The 21,273-nt window shown below is 40.8% G+C and overlaps 1 protein-coding gene and 1 long non-coding RNA gene across 2 annotated transcripts; both read left to right on the top strand.

Annotated features, from left to right (window-relative positions):
* The first annotated feature begins 3,460 nt into the window (after positions 1 to 3,460).
* LOC124013422 lies at positions 3,461 to 5,627 on the top strand. Its single transcript, XR_006834863.1, has 5 exons — positions 3,461 to 3,600; positions 4,137 to 4,269; positions 4,578 to 4,649; positions 4,832 to 4,876; positions 5,013 to 5,627. It is a non-coding gene; the product is annotated as an uncharacterized LOC124013422 (long non-coding RNA).
* An 8,374-nt stretch (positions 5,628 to 14,001) lies between these two features.
* On the top strand, positions 14,002 to 16,925 carry scpp7 (secretory calcium-binding phosphoprotein 7). Its single transcript, XM_046325289.1, has 9 exons — positions 14,002 to 14,070; positions 14,208 to 14,272; positions 14,700 to 14,744; positions 15,038 to 15,076; positions 15,189 to 15,215; positions 15,515 to 15,574; positions 15,888 to 15,941; positions 16,317 to 16,350; positions 16,687 to 16,925. Exons 2-8 carry the CDS (start codon positions 14,219 to 14,221, stop codon positions 16,344 to 16,346), a joined length of 309 nt encoding a protein of 102 aa, XP_046181245.1. The 5' UTR covers positions 14,002 to 14,070; positions 14,208 to 14,218; the 3' UTR covers positions 16,347 to 16,350; positions 16,687 to 16,925.
* The last annotated feature ends 4,348 nt before the right edge of the window (positions 16,926 to 21,273 follow it).

Genomic DNA, 21,273 nt, shown 5'->3' on the forward strand with positions numbered 1-21,273 from the left:
TGATGATGAAGGGGTCTGAATACTTTCCTGATGCACTGTATAGTTTGGCTCAAAGGCCCCTTTGTGAGGGAGACTCCTATTGCTGGTCTGTGACTCACTGACACTACCCGGTCAGAGGTCATAAGGTAATAAGGTTACACACAGAGATTGTTATTGCAATAAATATACATGTGGAATAATAGATATTGTTCTAGGATTAACAGCAGACGACCCAGAATTTACGCATTTGATAAATAGCAGTGGCAAGACGCTAATTTGTTTGCCCAACATTGCAAGGAACACCCAGACAACATATAACATCCTTCATTGTAACACATGTAGGCTTCATCAGGGCTTTGCGATTGGCTGAGAAACACTATATATTGTCTGTGTATTGATGAGTGTGCTAGTGCATACAGAGGCACTGAGAATTATTTTAACCCTGAGATACGTTAAGGTATGGACATTCTAATAACTCTAACACGTTCAGATTAAAATCATTCTTAAATGCTCATTAACTATGTAGTAGATTATACATGTAATATAATCTGTAACTTGTAGGGAATAGATGGATTAATAAAGTGATGATGTTTATGTTTATACTCTATTTAGATGAAGACTTTCAGCATGAAGATTGTTGTTCTACTTGGATTTGTGATGCTTCTCTCTATTGCTTTGGTAAGTCATGCATATAGTATGTACATGAAATGCTGGTACAAATGTTATTATTTTAGATGTAGAATATACTTAAAGTTAGTGTATTTCATCCATATGTACTTTATTTTCTTATTGTTTACTTTTGAAGGCTGAGCATGAGCATGGCCATCAGCATGTCATTGAGAAGCGCTCTTCAAGTGAGGAGATGAGGAGTATGCATGACACATATCTTTGAATATTTGTTTCTTTATTGGGGGATAGAGACATTGAGAAAATGACAGGAAAGGCAGTTTGTTTAAGAAGAGCATGGGCTAACATTCAAACCCACTCTGACACGGTATATGTGTGCGCTAAAGTTAGCAGCCTTAATCACTAGAGCACCTCAGCCCACGTTTACACATAAAAAGTTGCCAAAGTCAGTATCAACACGGACAGAAACGTCACTTTAAATGGTTTAACGATTTTTCCTTCAAATAACTCGACATTCAAAGAAATTACCTATAGTATCACTATCTGCATGGTCCTTGTTATATACAGTTATATATGTACAGTTATAAACAATGTACAGTTATGCTTCTGTACCTGCACCTTCTGCTTCTGCAAAGACTTGGTCGGGACCCAGCCCCTGCAGCACTGGCTCTGTAGCACCGGTCCCTGCAGCTCCGGTCCCTGCAGCACCGGTACCTGCAGCACCAGTCCCTCCAGCACCGGCCCCTGTAGCACCGGTATCTGCAGCACTGGCCCCTGTATCACCGGTACCTGCAGCACTGGCCCCTGTAGCACCGGTATCTGCAGCACCAGTCCCAGCTCCAGCCCCAGCTCCAGCTCCAGCTGGTCGCTGAGAAAGGACATGAATCAGAAACTTCAACTCAACAAGAGCAAGCTATGGTTGATGAAATGACCAGAACATTAACTGACAATAAGTAATGTAATAGCTGTCTTCCATATTTTGCTTGAGTTTCCCTTTAATGTATTTGCTGTATGTCTATCTGCAATGCAATAAAGAGGATTTGAAATGGCATATGTCCCCTCCTGCACACTTTCTTTTGCCTGAGAAATTTGATTTTGAATACAAAACATAATGCAGTTAGGGAATTTGTTCAGTCAGAGCTGGTTGTTTGAAGATATGTGGTGTGTTTTTTACTTTTACAAACAAGAATATGTTCTTAATTGACTTGCCTTCATAAATAAAGGTTACAATACTAAAAAACCTCTGCTTTGATTATGCTGCAGCAGCTCCAAAGCTGATGTCTGCCCACTTGCCTTTTTAGTTGACTTTCTCCTTCACTCTCTCTCCTCATTAATAAGTTAATGATTTAAAAAAATGTCTGTCTCCTGACATTGTAATACATTTGGTCTCCAGTCTATGGGCTACAGAAAACCACATGCGCTACTACTCTTTCTACCGTAGGCTACATCATTTATGTGAAATTAATTTGATGGAGTGTTGGTGGAGCGCAGCTGCACTGTGTCTCTCCAACAGCACCCTGGAGAGGCGTGCTGGGCATGGACAAGCCTTTGGCAAAGTTGACACTGCTTATCATGGGGCGGCATCGTCGCTCACCTAAATATCCCCCATGCCCCCGAGTGAGAGAAGTTATCATTGTTTTGGAGCAAAATAATGTGGTGTTATGTATTGTTGGAGGTGCATCTTGGTCAGTTTACCTTGGAAAATGCTGCTCTCATCAAACTACCGCTCTAGGCAGCTGGCTAATCCTGCTTAATTTGCGGGCCGGCTGTGGGGCCTAATCATAGAATTATATTTATAATTCCTATTAATTCAATAGCATCTCTGTGGACCTAGTCATAAAGATTAGCCATTTTTCTTTTTAAATGTATTAACTTTAATTGTGGCGTAAACGCAAACGAACATTATGTTTTCATCTGACTGTCAAACACAGGAGGCTGCTGAGGGGAGAACGGCTTCAAATAATGTCTGGAACGGGGCAAACGGAATGGCATCAAACACCAGGAAACCATGTGTTTGATGTATTTACCGTTCCACAAATTCCACCCCAGTCATTACCATGAGCCCGTTCTCTCCAATTAAGCTGCCACCTGTGCTGTCAAACAATCACTCCAAAGGGCTCCTTTTTCTAGGCTTAAGTTTTACCAGTATGAAGTACCCTCATGACTTATTTTGCCGGTACGTATTACTGGGCCGTACATCCTTACGTTCACCCCTGAATATATATGCATCACTGGACGTCTAGCTAAATGGAGGAGATAAAAAGAGGGGCAGTGTGTGTGAGAGAGAAAGGGGTGGGGCTTGAGAGAAAATGAGTAACAAATGGTTTAAATCTGAGGATGAGCGTCTTGTTTTGTCTGTTGATGTTTCTCAATATATTTGGTGACTGTGAACAATACTTGTGAACAATATTCAAGTTGTTTTAAACATTTAAACATGTTTGAAATCACAGTCACATTGTGATGAGTAAAGTAGGATAAAGATCCAAAGGCCAAATTCAATGGTCAAACATTAAAATCATTCAATGGTTGAAATCAATAAAAGCTTTAACATAATATAGTATAATGTTACTCCACTGCTTATTTTACTGGGTAGCTTATTATGAGCAAGTAAATAAGTCACTGGGTTACAGTTACTGTACCTGGATACAGAACAAGACATATTCATACAAGGACAAGGCAAGGATTGCATCAAGGCAAGACTAAAAACATATGTCTGTTTCAGTCTGTACATGGATACTGAAGTGTTGCAAGTGGCCCACGTGAGTGTTGCCATAATCTCTCAATGAAGACACAGACTCACAGTCAGTGTCTTCATCAAGTTAACACTCGTTCTGCACTGCTTGGTTATACTGAAAGTAAGATTGTTCTTCTTCAGGAGATTTTACCCTCAAAGTTACCAGCACGTCGACGAAGAAAACATAGAGACAAATAAAAGATAGATTTAAAGAACAATATAAGAAAATCAAAGGGTCCAATATGTCTGTTCCACCACAGGTAAGTGGTAGTCTAACTATGCAGCTGATACTGTACTTGAGCACTAAATCAAGCCACTACTGTGTGATGAATAGGTATTGAATGAATTTAAATTTCAAGCCATGAGTGACCCATGTGGTTGAAGGTAATACCTCACCTGGTGTGTGTGTGTGTGTGTGTGTGTGTGTGTGTGTGTGTGTGTGTGTGTGTGTGTGTGTGTGTGTGTGTGTGTGTGTGTGTGTGTGTGTGTGTGTGTGTGTGTGTGTGTGTGTGTGTGTGTGTGTGTGTGTGTGTGTGTGTGTGAAACTTTTGACAGAGTATGACCCTGTGTGTCATCTATTCGTTCTTTCTTAATTCAGAGCCCATTACAATGGATTAAGCATATAATGCCAGAGTAATAATATTGAGACAGTGATATTGGGAAATCATTTGTATGACATCCAGACACAGTATTAACCCTCTCAGTCTCATCAAGATCAACAAAAGGCTAATGTTGATTAATGAGTCTAATAAGTAGATCATGATTGTTTTCATTGCTAATCTGCGTATTTATGTAGAGGTTGCCATGAGACTAACTACATCCGAAATGAGCCAAGAGTGAAGGTACAGGAACACAACAATTAATAATGAAGACATGCCTGTTCTATCGCTAATGGAATTTCCCTAAAGTACCTGTTTCGAGGAGTCAAGGTAAAGTCAATTCAATTGTAAAGGTGAATTCAATTCCATAACTGTTCATGGAAAGCTTATTTAGATTGACATTTGAGTAATTTAACAGATGCTCTTATACAGAGCTACGTACAGTTAGTGCATTCAGAGTCAGAGTTAGCAAGGGGGGGGGGAGTTAAGTGCGAGTGTTGGTTCTTTTTTTAATGTCAAATTGAAATTATCATGTGAAAATATAAAGAATACATTGTATAAAATTATACAAAAGTGTATGGTTATATGTTAACGATACACTAAGAAATAAGGACATTGATTCATTTATTCATTTGTAGGTCTGGAAGTCTGCTTTCGTGATGACATTTGCTGTACTTGCCGTAATGCTTTTGGTTACTGTGCCTGAAACTGTAAGTGCAAAATTAACTCATCATAATATCCAAGTATATTTTTGTAATTTCAAAGTACACCAACATTTTGTTCAGAACCCTTTCAGTGGTATGATCAATTTAAGCAATTACAAATGTGAGTTTCAACATGAAAAATAAATTGATACATTGATATGTTTGATGAGTTTGAATCCTTTTTACAGCACTCTGGCCGTCACTATCATGGAAGCTACTCTGACAGTGATGAGGTAAGGGTTTATTTACATGTCTTAAACATAGCTATTTTAGTATTTCCTGTATGTTGTGTTTTTTTGTGTGATCAAATTTGTATATATTTTTTTTGTTATATGGTGATACAGTAACTCTGTCTTGTGTTTTTGTTAGAGGTTCTATCTTGCCCAGATCCCAACATTTCACTGGTATCAACCGAGGCCAGTGCCACCCCGACTTCAGTTCCCTCTCTGGCCCTTCTTCCCTGGGTTACTGCCCCAGCCGGCCCCTGCTCCTATCCCAGCACCAAGGCCTGGACCAAGTCCGGGCCAGACCACCACTGCCCCTGCCACAACTAGTAAAAGGGGAGATAACGGATAAACAGGACCCATCTCAGAACCGGACCAATACCAACCTAATGGATCTTCTTTTAGACTATATCTTTTTATTCTAAAATCACAATGGTACATTCAATAACAACGTATTATACTTTATTCATAAAAGATTCTGGGTGAAATGGTGTATCATTTTGTTTCGTGTTTTGTTTAATGTTCATTGTTGTTTATTGAATTTCATTCAGCTGTATTAATCATACTTTATTATTTGTGCATTTCTATATATTTGCTATTTTGTTCACTGGAATATGATTTTCTGGTGCATCTTATTGTCTTTGTGTGGATTCATGTTGAAGATCTGCTTTTCTTAATATGTGTACATCTCAATGTATATAATGGTATCTTGTTATACACTGTATCATTTTTATATTTTCCTACAATCATTTCAATTTGACATCAACATTTTATTTTGTGACAGCCATAAAGGTGTGGACTATATGAGACAAGGTAATCATAAGCTTAAAGGCTACTGGGTGGGTCTGGTGTTTTGTCTGATCTCACACAGGATTATACACCTGTGTGTTGGCAACACCCCTGGATTAGACCTACAGCATGGACACACACCAATATCATAGGATTAACAGAGATTAGGTCTAAACTCACTGTTGATGCTGTAATACCTTCTTGTCATGACTCAGATGTCTCGTTCTGCAATGGCTGATGGCAGAAGCAAGATAGCCTACACCTTAGTCAGCATTAAATGCTAATCATTCTTCTTACAGTAAACTCAAGCACACTGGTATTCTAGAATATCAACAACAACAATCTTAAAGGCGCAGTGCAGTCAAAAACTCAATTTTACTGTGTTTTATATTTCCACACTATGACTTTGGAATAATACTGTGAAATTGTGAAAATGATGACGATGCCCTTTTAGTGAAAGAGCTGTTTGAAAAGACCACCTGAAATTTAAGCCTGTTTTGGTGGGATAAAGGTTTGTCCTGCCTGGTTACATCAGCAGGTGGTAAATTACTTAATAGAAAATAAGAAAGAGAGTTCCATATGTCTCTGCCAATAACAGCTCGTTTTCAGGTTCTCCTCCCCGTTCCGACCACTCCAAGACAGACCTAGCTAAATTCTTTCTGGAGAAATTGCTCTTTGCGAGGAAGCAATTTTTATTGAAAGAAATCACAGTAAAGTCCTTAATTGTTATCCATAAATTATTTGATATTGAGATAACAATGCCTGCATTGGACGTTTAAAATACTCCACAATCAATTTAGGCTAAAGGATCTTAAATAGACTCATAACTCTGCTTAACCCTGATGAACATCTTGACAGAAACGTGATAAGATCTAATGAATTGCTTTTAGACAATTCTAGAAATACCAGTGTCCTAGAGTTGCTTTTCAACTACTGTATATACTGTACGTTTTTCCTCCATGCACCTAAAACTATGTAAGGAGTGCAGACTACCCTCTTTCTTGCTCATGACTTTCAGTGATGTCCGTATGTTAAATCAAAATATGATCAAGTGTAATCAATACCATGTTCAGAAACTGACAATATAGTGACTTTATGTCTTATTAAGGCCAGGCACCACAGGCTGAAATTACATTTTTGCATTTACCTAGATGGGTTTTTTGGGGTCTGAAAAGTAAATATAAAAGTGTCAAAAACTTGATGAAAATGTATATCTTCTTTAGTTTAATGTACTCCCGTCATCAACGTTTTTATAATTTTTGCCACTTGATTTTTTTTTACATAAATAATTTGATTTGAATTAGATATCATTTCAAAGCCCATTTCATAGAGAATGTTACAAACTGGACCAGTGTTTCCTCTGGAAAAAATGTGTACTGTAGCATTGGGGAAAAGGATTGGGAGGGAAAGGTAACGTGGTAAAAAGGTAAACGGTAAATGTTTTATTACCATAGCATTATTGTATGTTTTCTATATTTATGTAATTGAAAATGTATAAATCTTGTGGACAAAAACTAAATGACACCTACCTTATTGTATGGCCTTTCTCTTGCATTTCAAAGACGATGGAACAAAAACAAAGAAAAGGCCTTTTTCTTTTGTATGATCTTTTACCAGATCTAATGTGTTATATTCCCCTATATTAATTTCACATTTCCACAAATTTCAACATGTTTCAATTCAAATGGAACCAGGAATATGCATATCCTTGCTTCAGATCCTGAGCTACAGGCAGACAGATTTGGCTGTGTAATTTTATATATATATATTTCAATTTTAAAAACACAATACAACCACATATATGGACACAGTACAATGCCATTAGAATCATTGAGGATGACACAAAAAAAGTTTTTTTTGAATAAATATAGATATTTCCATTGTGGTCTTCATGAAAATACATGAAAACTAAATATACACAAGATTATAACATGAAAACAAAATCTATATATACATCTCATCAGTAAGGAGGAATTCATAAAAAATGAATAAAATATATTACCATGTAACATTAATTGAAAACAATTATACTTTCTCTAAGCTTATGCAGTTTTAAAGCATTTTGCCCATAAACCATGCAGATCACATGGGTTCAAACCCAGTCAGACACAAAGACATTTATCTGTTCTTCATGACTAGATCCTAGCATGGCCCTACCCTGTTTGTCTCAACTTCTTGGTCACAGACGCACACAAACACACTTCCCCAGATTGTGGTCAGGATTTATTGTGGCAAATCTGCCTTCAAGTGGAATAATAACATTTAGATGATATCATACATGTACCCTGTAATCAAAGTTGTTTGTTGTGAGTAGCTTTGTGTGGTCCACATTTTTAATTAACTTCTTATGGCTGCAGGGGCAGTATTGTCATGTCTGTCATAATGAGGAGACCAAGGCGTAGCGTGATAAGAATACGTTCTTCTTTTAATTTAAACAAAGAAAACTTAACAAACTAACAAAATGCTACAATAACAAGTGCTGACAGGCCTGAAGTCTTCAATGAAGACTTAAATGTTGAGACCGAGTCTGCGTCTCTCACATGGGTAGGCAGACCATTGGATAAAAATGTAGCTCTATAGGAGAAAGCCCTGCCTCCAGCTGTTTGCTTCGAAATTCTAGGGACAGTTAGGAGGCCTGCATCTTGTGATCATAGCGTACGTCTAGGTATGTACGGCAGGACCAAATCGGAAAGATAGGTAGGAGCCAGCCCATGTAATGCTTTATAGGTTAGAAGTAAAACCTTGGAATCAGCCCTTGCCTTAACAGGAAGCCGGTGTAGAGAGGCTAGGACTGGAATAATATGATCAAATGTTTTGTTTTTAGTCAAGATTCTTGCAGCCATGTTTAGCACTAACTGAAGTTTATTTAGTGCTTTATCCGGGTAGCCGGAAAGTGCAGTAGTCTAACCTAGAAGTGACAAAAGCATGGATTAATTTTCCATTATGTTGGCACTCTCAACGGTTCATTAGAAATGGTGAATCGTTGAAAGTCACTGCTAATGCAAAGCTCTTATTATTAAAGATGTAGTTTAAGTATAACTGACTGGTTTGTGAAGTTATACTCTCCTCATTTAGTAATACAGATATTAACCACCACAAGTGCAGGAACATTCTCAGCGACAACAGGGTATAAAATACTACACCTGTAATGGATGTGAGAGCTTATAAAGCATTTGACTATATTTCACCATATAAATCCTGACACAGCTCTACCACAAGCAGAGCTAAGAGGAGACCTAGTGCAGAGAGGCCCATCAGCGGAGGCCTCAGCTTCAGACCCAGTCCAGTGTGAAGCAACCCCAACCCAGTGTCCCTGAGCAGTGGGGCCCCAGGCTGGATCTCAGCCCCAGACCTGGACCCTGCAGGGGTCTGCTGCCCAGGCCCAGACAACTGCCCTCTCACGCTATCTAACCAATATTTAATTCATGACTCCAGAAGAGTGGTGACTCTTCATGACTACACTGCAGAGTGGTGGTAATAATAATGATTTATTGTAGATGTTTGACACACTATCAACAAAATATGGGATTTTGTTGCCTGCCTTTGTACAACATACAGTTCATGTAAGGACATGGAGTGTAGTTTAGATCTCTTTTAATCTGTCTCTAGAGGCTAAAGGAAACCGAAGCACTTACCTGGTAAATGAACACTAAAATGTTTACCTCTTTTGGCGCATGAACCGCTAGCGGGACACCTACGACAACATCTTGTGAATTTGCAGTGCGAAATTCAAAATACAAAAATCGTAATAATAAACATTCATGAAAATACCAGTGTCATAGATAATTTAAAAGCTTAACTTCTTCTTAATCCAACCGCATTGTCAGATTTCATAATGGCTTTAAGGCGTAAGCATACCATTAGATTATCTGAGGACAGAGCCCCACACCAAAATACTTTTTTAACCAGCACAGGCGTCACAAAATCACAAATAGCAATTAAATAAATCACTTACCTTTGAAGATCTTCCTCTGTTTGCAATCCCAAGGGTCCCAGATGCACATTGAATGGTCGTTTTGTTCGATGAAGTCCTTCTTTATATCCAAAAAAGTATTTTTAGTTGGCGCCAATGATCTCAATAATCCACTCATTAAACATGCATACAAACAAATCCAAAAAGTTACCAGTAAAGTTTGTCAAAACAAATCAAACGATGTTTCTAATTAATCCTCGGGTACTCTAATATCTAAATAAACTATCATATTTAAATAACGAAGAGCGTGCACCTCATTCACGTGCCAACAAGACTACTTTTCTAATGAGAGATATCTTGTAGTTAGTTCTTCCAACTACTTGCTAATTTTTCGAAAACAAGCCTGAAACCCTTTCTAAAGACTGTTTACATCTAGTGGAAGCCATAGGAACTGCAATCTGGGTCCTATCTATTTGTATTTCCCATAGGCTAGCACTGAAATGACCTGTGACCTCAAAAAAATAATTTCTGGATGGATTTTCCTTGGGTTATTGCCTGCCATATCAGTTCTGTTATACTCACAGACATTATTGTAACGGTTTCAGGAACATCAGAGTGTTTCCTATCCAATGCTACCAAGTATATGTGTATCCTAGCTTCTGGGCCTGAGTAACAGGCAGTTTACTTTGGGCACGTTAGTCATCTGAAATTCCGAACAAAAACCAGTCTCCAAAACAGGTTTTAAGTATTGTGTAAATATGTAATCTCTTTACAGTTCTCCCAATATGAATACCCATGGTTTTTTCAAGCAGCAGTCCCACATGTTCCACATTTTCCACAATTCCCGGCAAAGGCTTCCCCAGTAAACCCAGCGGCAGCAGTCACCCCACCATCACAACCAGTGCAACCAGCACAGGTACCACAGTCTGACCAACAGCAGCAGCAGCAACAGCAGGTAGATAAAAATAAATGACAATCATGTCTAAATAAACCTATTTTATATAAAATAGCAACATGCTTGTGTCTTTTTTTTCTGAAAAGGTGTAGTATGGCTTCATTTTGTGTTTTGTTCAGAAATACCAGTTTTTTTAAAATGTGTATTGCCCACAGAGTCCCCAATTCTTCTACATTTTTCAACAACCAATGGTAAACATTCAGTAATACAATTGTCATTATTTTTTAAATAAATAATTTTATTGTACTTTCGGTAATTGTCTCATTATACAGTGTGCCAATTCTGTTCTAGAATGCTCCATTTGGAGGTCTAAGCTCTGAAGAGCTTGAGGTAATGTAAGAAAGATCCTTATCAAACTCAGTGAAAATTATGTATCTGATACAGTATAAAGAATGCATTAATTTTGCACATTCCTCTTTATTTCTCTCTCTCTCTCTCTCTCTCTCTCTCTCTCTCTCTCTCTCTCTCTCTCTCTCTCTCTCTCTCTCTCTCTCTCTCTCTCTCTCTCTCGCTCTCTCTCTCTTTGTCTGACAAATGGCAGGTAGAATCGGTCGCATTGGGGAAGTACTTGCCCGGTCTAGGGGGAAGCATGCCCGCAGCCAGTCTGCCCATCGGCACTGTGGTCCAAAATCCAGAGCTTCCCTCCTTCAGTCTGTCCTCACCTGACCTCCTACCCACCATGGGGTTCTCTCCTGGGGGTTTCCACAGCAGACAGGCCATCTATCCTGGGTTGGTGCAAAACGTAGGTAGAACTGGCGAGTAGGAGTTATATTTATATGTGTTGTATTTGTTCTATAATATTTCAGTGTTTTACTATGTATTTAGAATGAACAGGGTTGCAAGTTAATTCTTGACTGTGTTGTGAGTTTCTGTGTATAAAAAGTAATTCATGAAATGCTAATAAAACCCCACACCAGCATTTTGACAACCTCTGGTGTCATCTTCAATCTTGATGCAACACTTGTCTATATATGTTGCCCCAATTTCCTTTCTTGTCCCCACCAGTTTGTCTGTGGCATTGGCTACATCTAATTGGCTACATCTAATTAAACCCAAACACAACTGCTGCCAAGGTAGCTGAGAGCTTTACATCACAAACCTTCATGTTGCAGGCCGTTGACATATTCATTATCTCCCAAATATATAAATACATATCATTCAGATAATCAGCACTAACTCCCTTCACCTCACCTATGTGCCTTAATTACCCACTCAGAGACGAAGACAGACAGAAAACATAGAGAAACCCCCACATTTTCCACTTGAACCTAGGTTGCAACACAAATGGCACGCTGTAGTGGACTACTTTTGACCAGGGCCCATTAGGGTGACATTTTGTAAGGCAGCCAAGATGTATCTAAACACAGGAGGGCTCATGTGAAGCATCAAGATAGGACTTGGATTAGAAATTATGGTCACACATTATTTGGATAGTCCAGATTGTACATCTGTAAATGCTCTACAGACGGTCATACTAGCCAACTACAGTACCTTTTGATAAGAAAATTCTTGCTCAGGTTACGGTTAAGGTTAGGTTTGAATAAGGGTTAGGGTTAGGGCTACGGCTAGGGTTAGTAGATCTTTTTTTGAAATGTTACTGATAGTCTGTAGACCATCTACAGATGGGCTATCCAATTGAAGTGTTACTGAAATGATAGACAGGTAGTGAGGCTCGAACTATTCATCAGTTTTTTGTCATGTTTACCCCCGTGACAGGTCTAGGTGATAGAGGTAAAATACATGTCTATTCACCAGGGAACAGAATCAAAGGTAAAAGCAATGCAGATACTAAAGCATAGGGGATGTAAGTAAATATGTATTCAAAAAAGCACACTGAACAGGGTGCTAAAAACACAGAAAAAAATTAAATTCTTGCATTTCAAAAAGTGAGTGCCAATGTTGTTTGAAGGTAGTTTGAATGGTGTTAGGATTGATATCATAGGTATTCTCTGCAATTCTCAAAGCAAACAGCAGCAAGCTGACAACAGTGAAGCACGAGGCTAAACTTCTCCACAGTGGTTGTCTCGCAGCTATGTTGCTGCAGAGTGATGTGTACCAATGGACATGCACAGATTGATACTCTGTACGTGCATCATCTTACATTGGGCTTATCTGGAAGAAAATGGGTTCATCATGCTGTGCATGTCAAAGTCTTAGTTTCAGTAGGCCTAGCTTTAGTTGACCTTCATTTTAATAACATCACACATTTCACTAAATCCATATTTTATTGAGGGCTTCATTTGAAAAGTTTGGTAATAATGTAAGTAGACAAAAACAAATCTTCCTCTATGCCAGATTTGGTGCTTTATCAAAATGTTTACTACTTTTAGATCTGTGTGCATTGATGTGAATTGTTAGATACTACTGCACTGTTGGAGCTTGGAACACAAGCATTTCACTACACCCGCAATAACATCTGCTAAATACAATATGATTCGATTTGAGTTCACATTTTCAGCTTAGCATCGCATCACTTGTATACAAAAGAGAGACAATTTTTCATGTAACCATATTAACACAGATTGTTTCTTGACAAAGTCCTACAATTTCAGAAGGATAAAATTGACCCCTTTTGGTGCTTTTAGGGTTAAGACTGGCCTGCTACTGGGAATACTGTTTTTACTATATGGATGATCACAAGAAAATGTGAATTACTTGAAACAGGTCACAGACCAAAATGTTTTGATTCAATAACAAAGCAATGCATTGGTAGCTAGATACCAATAGATTTAAATATTTATTTTGGTTTTATGGGATCCAACTGGTCTTCTCTCATTGCTGCAACTCCCATACAGACTCGGGAGAGGCAAATGTCAAGAGCCATATGCGTCCTCCAAAACACTAACCAACCAAGCTGCACTGCTTCTTGACACAATGCTTGCTTCACACCGAAGCCAACCACACCAATGTGTCAGAGGAAACAATCATATGTCTGGCAACCATGTCAGCACCCAGCCTGCCACAGGAGTTGCTGGAGCACAATGGGACAAGGACATCACTGCCAGTCAAACCCTCCACTAAATCAGACAATGCTGTGCCAATTATGTACCACCCCATGGGTCTCCCAGTCACAACTGGCTGCAACAGAGCTTGGACTTGAACCAGGATCTCTAGCAGAAGAGTTGACAACTACAATGCAGTGCCTTAGACCAATGCGCCACTTGGGAGGCCTAGATTGAAATCTATAAACATTGAGGTGAAGCCAGGTGTGCAAAACGTCTTATGTCATATTAATATACATCATAGGATGATATCTTAATGTTTATCCTTAAAGGCTGCCAATCAAATACAGGATGGGGGTGGGCATCTGTAATTACAATCAAAGCAAAAAAAAAGATATTTGGAGATTGTTCATATAGATAAACAATAGCTGCCAAAGCATATTTTTTAATGATCAAAGAATGACTTGGCTAATCACCAAGTCATCATCAGAAGTTGGACCTCCTTTTGCTTTTGGGGAGAATAAAAAGGAGCTGATCTCTCCCTCAGACATCATATCCTTCTTCAGCAATCCTTTGATTCTCTTGTGGTGCTGCACTACTAAAGGTAATTTATTAGAGATCAACTCTGATTCAACCTTTAGCTTCAGTATTTGTCAACGCAAAAGGGAAAATAAACTTGAGGAAACTTCTTCAGAAAGTGATGAAGGATTTTTCAAAATGTCAAATATTTTTCGTCAACAGAATCCTTCAAGATGAAAACCTTCATTCTGATCGCCTGCATCCTGGGGACTGCTCTCGGCCGCCCTGTGAGTTGAAATTCTCCGTTGTATTATTTATAAGCGTACTGTGTTGTCTTTCCGATTTTATGTCTCTCTGTTATTCTGTACAAAATACCTATGGTGGTAGGTACCCTAGTGGTTAGAGCATTGGACTACTAAAAGAAAGGTTTTAAGATCAAGTCCCCAAGCTGACAAAGTAAAACTCTGTTGTTCTTCACCTGAACAAGGCAGTTAACCTGCTGTCATTGAAAATAAGAATTTGTTTTTAACTGACTTGCCTAATTAAATGAAGTACATTCTAAAATTATATATATATTTTTCATTAATTTACAAATAAATGGATTGGAAACATTTACAAACAGTATTCATATATTTAGTCATTATTTACTGTGATTATAGTGTCTTTATAAGTGCTGAACCTAACATTCATCTAACATTCATCTGTACTTCACAGCAAAGGCTGGTCATGGAGTTTGACTTCCAGGCTGCCAACGCTCAGGTAAGAAACACTGCTAGTCTACACCTGTTGTTTACGATGCATTTGATTTGATACATAGTTACGGTGTCCATATTAGGACATACGTAACTCGAGGGTGTTCTTCCACGGACATGTGATGCTGTCCCAATATGGGCACCATAACTGATGTAATTTGATGAAAAAATAAGAATAATAGTTACAATATGAATAGTTGCAAATTCATAAAATGAGGAACAAAGTGCCTGAAAAGGGAATAGAACACTGAAGAACTGAATTTTCCATAATACAAATGTTTGTTTTCCAATTATTTGTAGGCTCTCCAAGCTGGACAAGCCAGACCTGATCTAGAGATTGTAGGTGTTTGACAAAATAAATAGTTCAAATTAATTACAATACATTTCCCATTCTAGATTGAAGTCAACCTTCTACTTTTACTATAGTAACCAGAGTGTTCCAATGTTACAGATCCTTCCTGTTGGTGGTGGAGTACCTGTAAGTAACCATAGCAACATAGTTAAATACACTGTGCTGTCGTGTTAGTGATGCTACACCAGTGCATCTCACACTAATAGAGTGAATGTTCAATCCAGTCAATATCACAGGTGTTAACTTATCAGAATTCAGAAAGTCATGATGAAAGTGTGTGTGTGTGTGTGTGTGTGTGTGTGTGTGTGTGTGTGTGTGTGTGTGTGTGTGTGTGTGTGTGTGTGTGTGTGTGTGTGTGTGTGTGTGTGTGTGTGTGTGTGTGTGTGTGTGTGTGTGTGTGTGTGTGTGTGTGTGTCAAAACATAGTCAGGTGGTTTCATCAAACAGGAGATCCCCCAGCCACTCGGCCAGGAGAGCGTTGAGATCGTGAGTGATCATGACCCCTATTAATATACAGTACATGTACACAGCATGCCACATGTATTGTGTGTCTGCTTGAATGCATCTGGGGTGGCAGGTAGCCTAGTGGTTAGAGCGGTGGGCATATAACTGAATGGTTGCTGGATTGAATCCCCAAGCTGACAAGGTCAAAATTTGTTGTTCTGCCACTGAACAAGGCAATTAACCCACTGTTCCCCAATACTCATTGTAAATCAGAATTTGTGCTTAACTGACTTGCCTAGTTAAATAAAGGTTCAAATATATATATATATATATATGACTCTCTCCTCTCCTCTAGTACCACCCCTTCAGCATCCAGGTTGCCCCACCTCCGCCTGCTGCACCTGCCCATGTAAGACCTAATGCCGTTATGTCCACAACATACATCAGGTGGCATTTTGAACATATTTGAAGGGAGTGCTGATGAGACTTAGGCTGTACTAACATGGACACCGTTCCTACGCTCATATAGGAGCTACTTTTTAAATTCTATATATAACATAATACAGAGGTGGTTGTTGATCATGGACTTTCGCTAGTAAGTCCATGTCATTTTGAAATGAAAATGTACTGATTTCCAATATGTTATAGTGGGTTACTTTAAAGATACTGTCCAAAAATCTGTGAACGGTGTCTTCAACCATTCATTTAGCCATTGTGATGTGAAATGAAACAACTGTTCGAATAGGGATGCTGATTGGTTAATTAGCAACCACTGTCATTGCAGACTCATACATCCGATGAGGAAGACGATTAGAGATGTGAGTAAGACCTTTGCTCTACCATATGACACAAACATGTATTGCCATATTTAAGCTCATGAATTCCTGAATTCCTTAATAACCGTTCTGTCACAGAGCAATGCAACAGGCTTGATAATGTTGTTTGGTGCTACAGTACCTATGTTTGATTGTGGTCAGTTTTTTATATTATTCTGTAAAATATACAGTACATTCTAAATTCATAATACCTACATTATCATACCTCCTTTGGTTAAATCTTAGAGACTCAGAGAAGTCTGCTTTGTAAGAAGACGGTTGACTTTGCACTTACCTGTATATCTGTTTTTCAATCCCGTATTTTTTGACTCTTTTCAGATTACCAATACTTGGAGATCTACAATACCCTTTGATGAACAACGATGTCCTTCAACTCCACAGCTGCTTTTAGTGTCCTAGATTGATTCAGTAAATGCAATGCTTAACCCAGCAATAAACATAGCGTAACATGGTGCTTAACCGATGGCTTGATGCATGAAAGCTGTGTGTAATTGTTTGTACTTGGCAGAAGAATGTTAATTAAAAAAAAACAGAATGTTTTGCCAACCTTCTCCATACCATGCCTCCATTTTCTTTCTTGTCTCTGCTTGTTAGTCTGTGGCGTTGTTGACATTCTGAATTCAAATGATTTAAGTTCTTCTCAATCGCGTGCGCATTTTTGTAACAATGTCATTTTTCTAGATAGTACACAAGACACACAACTCTGTGTAGTAAATTTTCCAAATGTTGTTACCTTCTCAAAACAGCACACTATAAAAAAAACTATAAGATACTATAAAAACTATAGGACACCCTCAAAACTGCAAATACATCCATTAAAAAAACAACACAGCCTGCAAAACATGAACACAACCATATATACACTATATATACAAAAGTCTGTGGACACCCCTTCAAATGAGAGGATTTGTTTTTTTCATGCGCAACCACTGCTGACAGGTGTCAAATTGAGCACACAGCCATGCAATCTCCATAAACAAACATTGGCAGTAAAATGGCCTTACTGAAGAGCTCAGTGACTTTCAACGTAGCATCGTTGAAAGGATTCCACCTGTCAAACAAATCAGTTTCTCAAATATCTGCCCTGCTAGAGCTGCTCTGGTCAACTGTGAGTGCTATTATTGTGAAGTGGAAACATCTTGGAGCAACAACGGCTCAGCCACGAAGCGGTAGGCCACACAAGCTTACAGAACCGGACATTAGATTCTGTGCTTTCAACCTTGTGGCAACAGTTTGCCCTTGTTATGCAGGTGAATGAGGACCCAAAAGCGACTTAACGAAAACAGAGTCTTTATTCCAGTCTTAGACAAAAGCGATAATTCTGGATATTATCTAGGTGAAAGAAAAAACAAGAAAACTGAAATCCACTCGTCAGTAGAGAGGAATGACTGGAGACGCGACCACAGACTGCAGGTCGCTTCGGGAAGGCACCGGCCGTAGCTGACATTGACACCTGCTCACACGCAGCATCTGAAGAAGGTAAAACACGACAGGGCGGAACAAGGACACAGGACAGCGAACATCATACAAGGATCCGACAAGGACAGAAGCGGAAAACAGAGGGAGAAATAGGGACTCTAATCAGAGGGCAAAATAGGGGACAGGTGTGAAAAGAGTAAATGAGGTAGTTAGGAGAATGAGGAACAGCTGGGAGCAGGAACGGAACGATAGAGAGAGAGAGAGCGAGAGAGGGAGAGAGGGAGGGGGAGAGAGAGGAATAGAAAGAGGGAAAGAACCTAATAAGACCAGCAGAGGGAAACGAATAGAAGGGAAGCACAGAGACAAGACATGATAATCAATGACAAAACATGACAGCCCTTTCCTGTTTTAGAATGACAATGACCCCGTACTCAAAGCGAGGTCCATACAGACATTGTTTGTCAAGATCAGTGTGGAAGATCTTGAATGGCCTGCACAGATCCCTGACCTCAACCCCCTGACTTCACCATCTAACACCTTTGGGATTAATTGGAACATGGACTGCAAGCCAGGCCTAGTGGCCCAACATCAGTGCCTGACCTCACTAACGGTCTTGTGGCTGAATTGAAGCAAGTTCACACAGAAATGCCACAACCGGGAGACCTATGAGGCGGTGTACAATTGGCCCAGCGTCGTCCGGGATATGGAAGGTTTGGCCGGGTTATCCTTGTCCCATCACTTAATGCAACTCCAGAATACAAAAAAAATACAAATACAAAAATGTCAAAAAGTTTACATGTACACCCATGTTACAGACATCACTCTGCTTGCTAAGCGAGTACCACACCCCCCCCCCCCCCCCCCTATTCGGGTCTCATACTTGGCTCAAACTTTTCTAACACACACGCGTGACCGCCCTCCTTGGCAACATTCCAACGGTTTGAGCCAACCAAAAGGTACGAATTGGATGGCTCCATCCGTGACATTTCAAGTTAGCTATGGAATGAGCTTAAGCTATGTTCTTAACTCCGTTACACCCACAGGCAGTTGTTAAAACTGAAATTCATGAGTATTTGTCATGCAGGTGAAGGAGGACCCAAACGCGACTTAACAGAAACAGAGTTTATTAATGTTCAAAACCGAATAACTGAAATCCTCTAGATTAGTAGAGGGGAAAACAACTGGAGAAGCGGCCACAGACTGCAGGTCGCTTCGGGTAGGCGCAGGCCGTAGTCAACTGAGACACCTGCTCACACGCAGCGTCTGAAGAAGGCACAAAACACGACAGGACAGGGTGATACACAATCACGGCAAAAAACACGACAGGACAGGGCGAAACGCAATCACAGCATGGAATACAAAACAAGGAACCGACGGAACAGGAACGGATCACAAAGGAATAAATAGGGAGTCTAATCAGGGGAAAGGATCGGGAACAGGTGTGGAAAGACTAAATGATGATTAGGGGAATAGGAACAGCTGGGAGCAGGAACGGAACGACAGAGAGAAGAGAGAGCGAGAGAGTGAGAGAGGGAGGGGGAGAGAGAAGGATAGAACCAAACAAGACCAGCAGAGGGAAACGAATAGCATGGGGAGCACAGGGACAAGACATGACAATGAATGACAAACATGACAGTACCCCCCCCACTCACCGAGCGCCTCCTGGCGCACTCGAGGAGGAATCCTGGCGGCAACGGAGGAAATCATCGATGAGCGAACGGTCCAGCACGTCCCGAGACGGAACCCAACTCCTCTCCTCAGGACCGTAACCCTCCCAATCCACTAGGTATTGGTGACCCCGTCCCCGAGAACGCATGTCCATAATTTTATGTACCTTGTAAATAGGTGCGCTCTCGACAAGGACGGGAGGGGGAGGGAAGACGAACGGGGGTGCGAAGAAAGGGCTTAACACAGGAGACATGGAAGACAGGATGGACGCGACGAAGATGTCGCGGAAGAAGCAGTCGCACAGCGACAGGATTGACGACCTGGGAGACACGGAACGGACCAATGAACCGCGGAGTCAACTTACGAGAAGCTGTCGTAAGAGGAAGGTTGCGAGTGGAAAGCCACACTCTCTGGCCGCAACAATACCTTGGACTCTTAATCCTGCGTTTATTGGCGGCTCTCACCGTCTGTGCCCTGTAACGGCAAAGTGCAGACCTCACCCTCCTCCAGGTGCGCTCACAACGTTGGACAAACGCTTGAGCGGAGGGAACGCTGGACTCGGCAAGCTGGGATGAGAACAGAGGAGGCTGGTAACCCAGACTACTCTGAAACGGAGATAACCCGGTAGCAGACGAAGGAAGCGAATTGTGAGCGTATTCTGCCCAGGGGAGCTGTTCTGCCCAAGACGCAGGGTTCCTGAAAGAAAGGCTGCGTAGTATGCGACCAATCGTCTGATTGGCCCTCTCTGCTTGACCGTTAGACTGGGGATGAAACCCGGAAGAGAGACTGACGGACGCACCAATCAAACGACAGAACTCCCTCCAAAACTGTGACGTGAATTGCGGACCTCTGTCTGAAACGGCGTCTAACGGGAGGCCATGAATTCTGAATACATTCTCAATAATGATTTGTGCCGTCTCCTTAGCGGAAGGAAGTTTAGCGAGGGGAATGAAATGTGCCGCCTTAGAGAACCTATCGACAACCGTCAGAATCACAGTCTTCCCCGCAGACAAAGGCAGACCGGTAATGAAGTCTAAGGCAATGTGAGACCATGGTCGAGAAGGAATGGGGAGCGGTCTGAGACGACCGGCAGGAGGAGAGTTACCCGACTTAGTCTGCGCGCAGTCCGAACAGGCAGCCACGAAACGGCGCGTGTCACGCTCCTGAGTCGGCCACCAAAAGCGCTGGCGAATAGACGCAAGAGTGCCTCGAACACCGGGATGACCCGCTAACTTGGCAGAGTGAGCCCACTGAAGAACAGCCAGACGAGTGGAAACAGGAACGAAAAGGAGGTTACTAGGACAAGCGCGCGGCGACGCAGTGTGCGTGAGTGCTTGCTTAACCTGTCTTTCAATTCCCCAGACTGTTAACCCGACAACACGCCCATAAGGAAGAATCCCCTCGGGATCAGTAGAAGCCACAGAAGAACTAAACAGACGGGATAAGGCATCAGGCTTGGTGTTCTTGCTACCCGGACGGTAAGAAATCACAAACTCGAAACGAGCGAAAAACAACGCCCAACGAGCTTGACGGGCATTAAGTCGTTTGGCAGAACGGATGTACTCAAGGTTCTTATGGTCTGTCCAAACGACAAAAGGAACGGTCGCCCCCTCCAACCACTGTCGCCATTCGCCTAGGGCTAAGCGGATGGCGAGCAGTTCACGGTTACCCACATCATAGTTGCGCTCAGATGGCGACAGGCGATGAGAAAAATAAGCGCAAGGATGAACCTTATCGTCAGACTGGGAGCGCTGGGATAGAATGGCTCCCACGCCTACCTCTGAAGCGTCAACCTCGACAATGAATTGTCTAGTGACG

Source organism: Oncorhynchus gorbuscha, linkage group LG24, assembly GCF_021184085.1.
Source record: "Oncorhynchus gorbuscha isolate QuinsamMale2020 ecotype Even-year linkage group LG24, OgorEven_v1.0, whole genome shotgun sequence".
Lineage (NCBI taxonomy): Eukaryota > Metazoa > Chordata > Actinopteri > Salmoniformes > Salmonidae > Oncorhynchus > Oncorhynchus gorbuscha.

Bases quoted from the DNA above. Each gene is read 5' to 3' on its own strand.
- scpp7 (XM_046325289.1), top strand. From the start codon at position 14,219: ATGAAAACCTTCATTCTGATCGCCTGCATCCTGGGGACTGCTCTCGGC. The intron at 14,273-14,699 runs GTGAGTTGAAAT...TGTACTTCACAG, and splicing joins GGACTGCTCTCGGCCGCCCT to CAAAGGCTGGTCATGGAGTT. The intron at 15,216-15,514 runs GTAAGTAACCAT...GTCAAAACATAG, and splicing joins CTGTTGGTGGTGGAGTACCT to TCAGGTGGTTTCATCAAACA.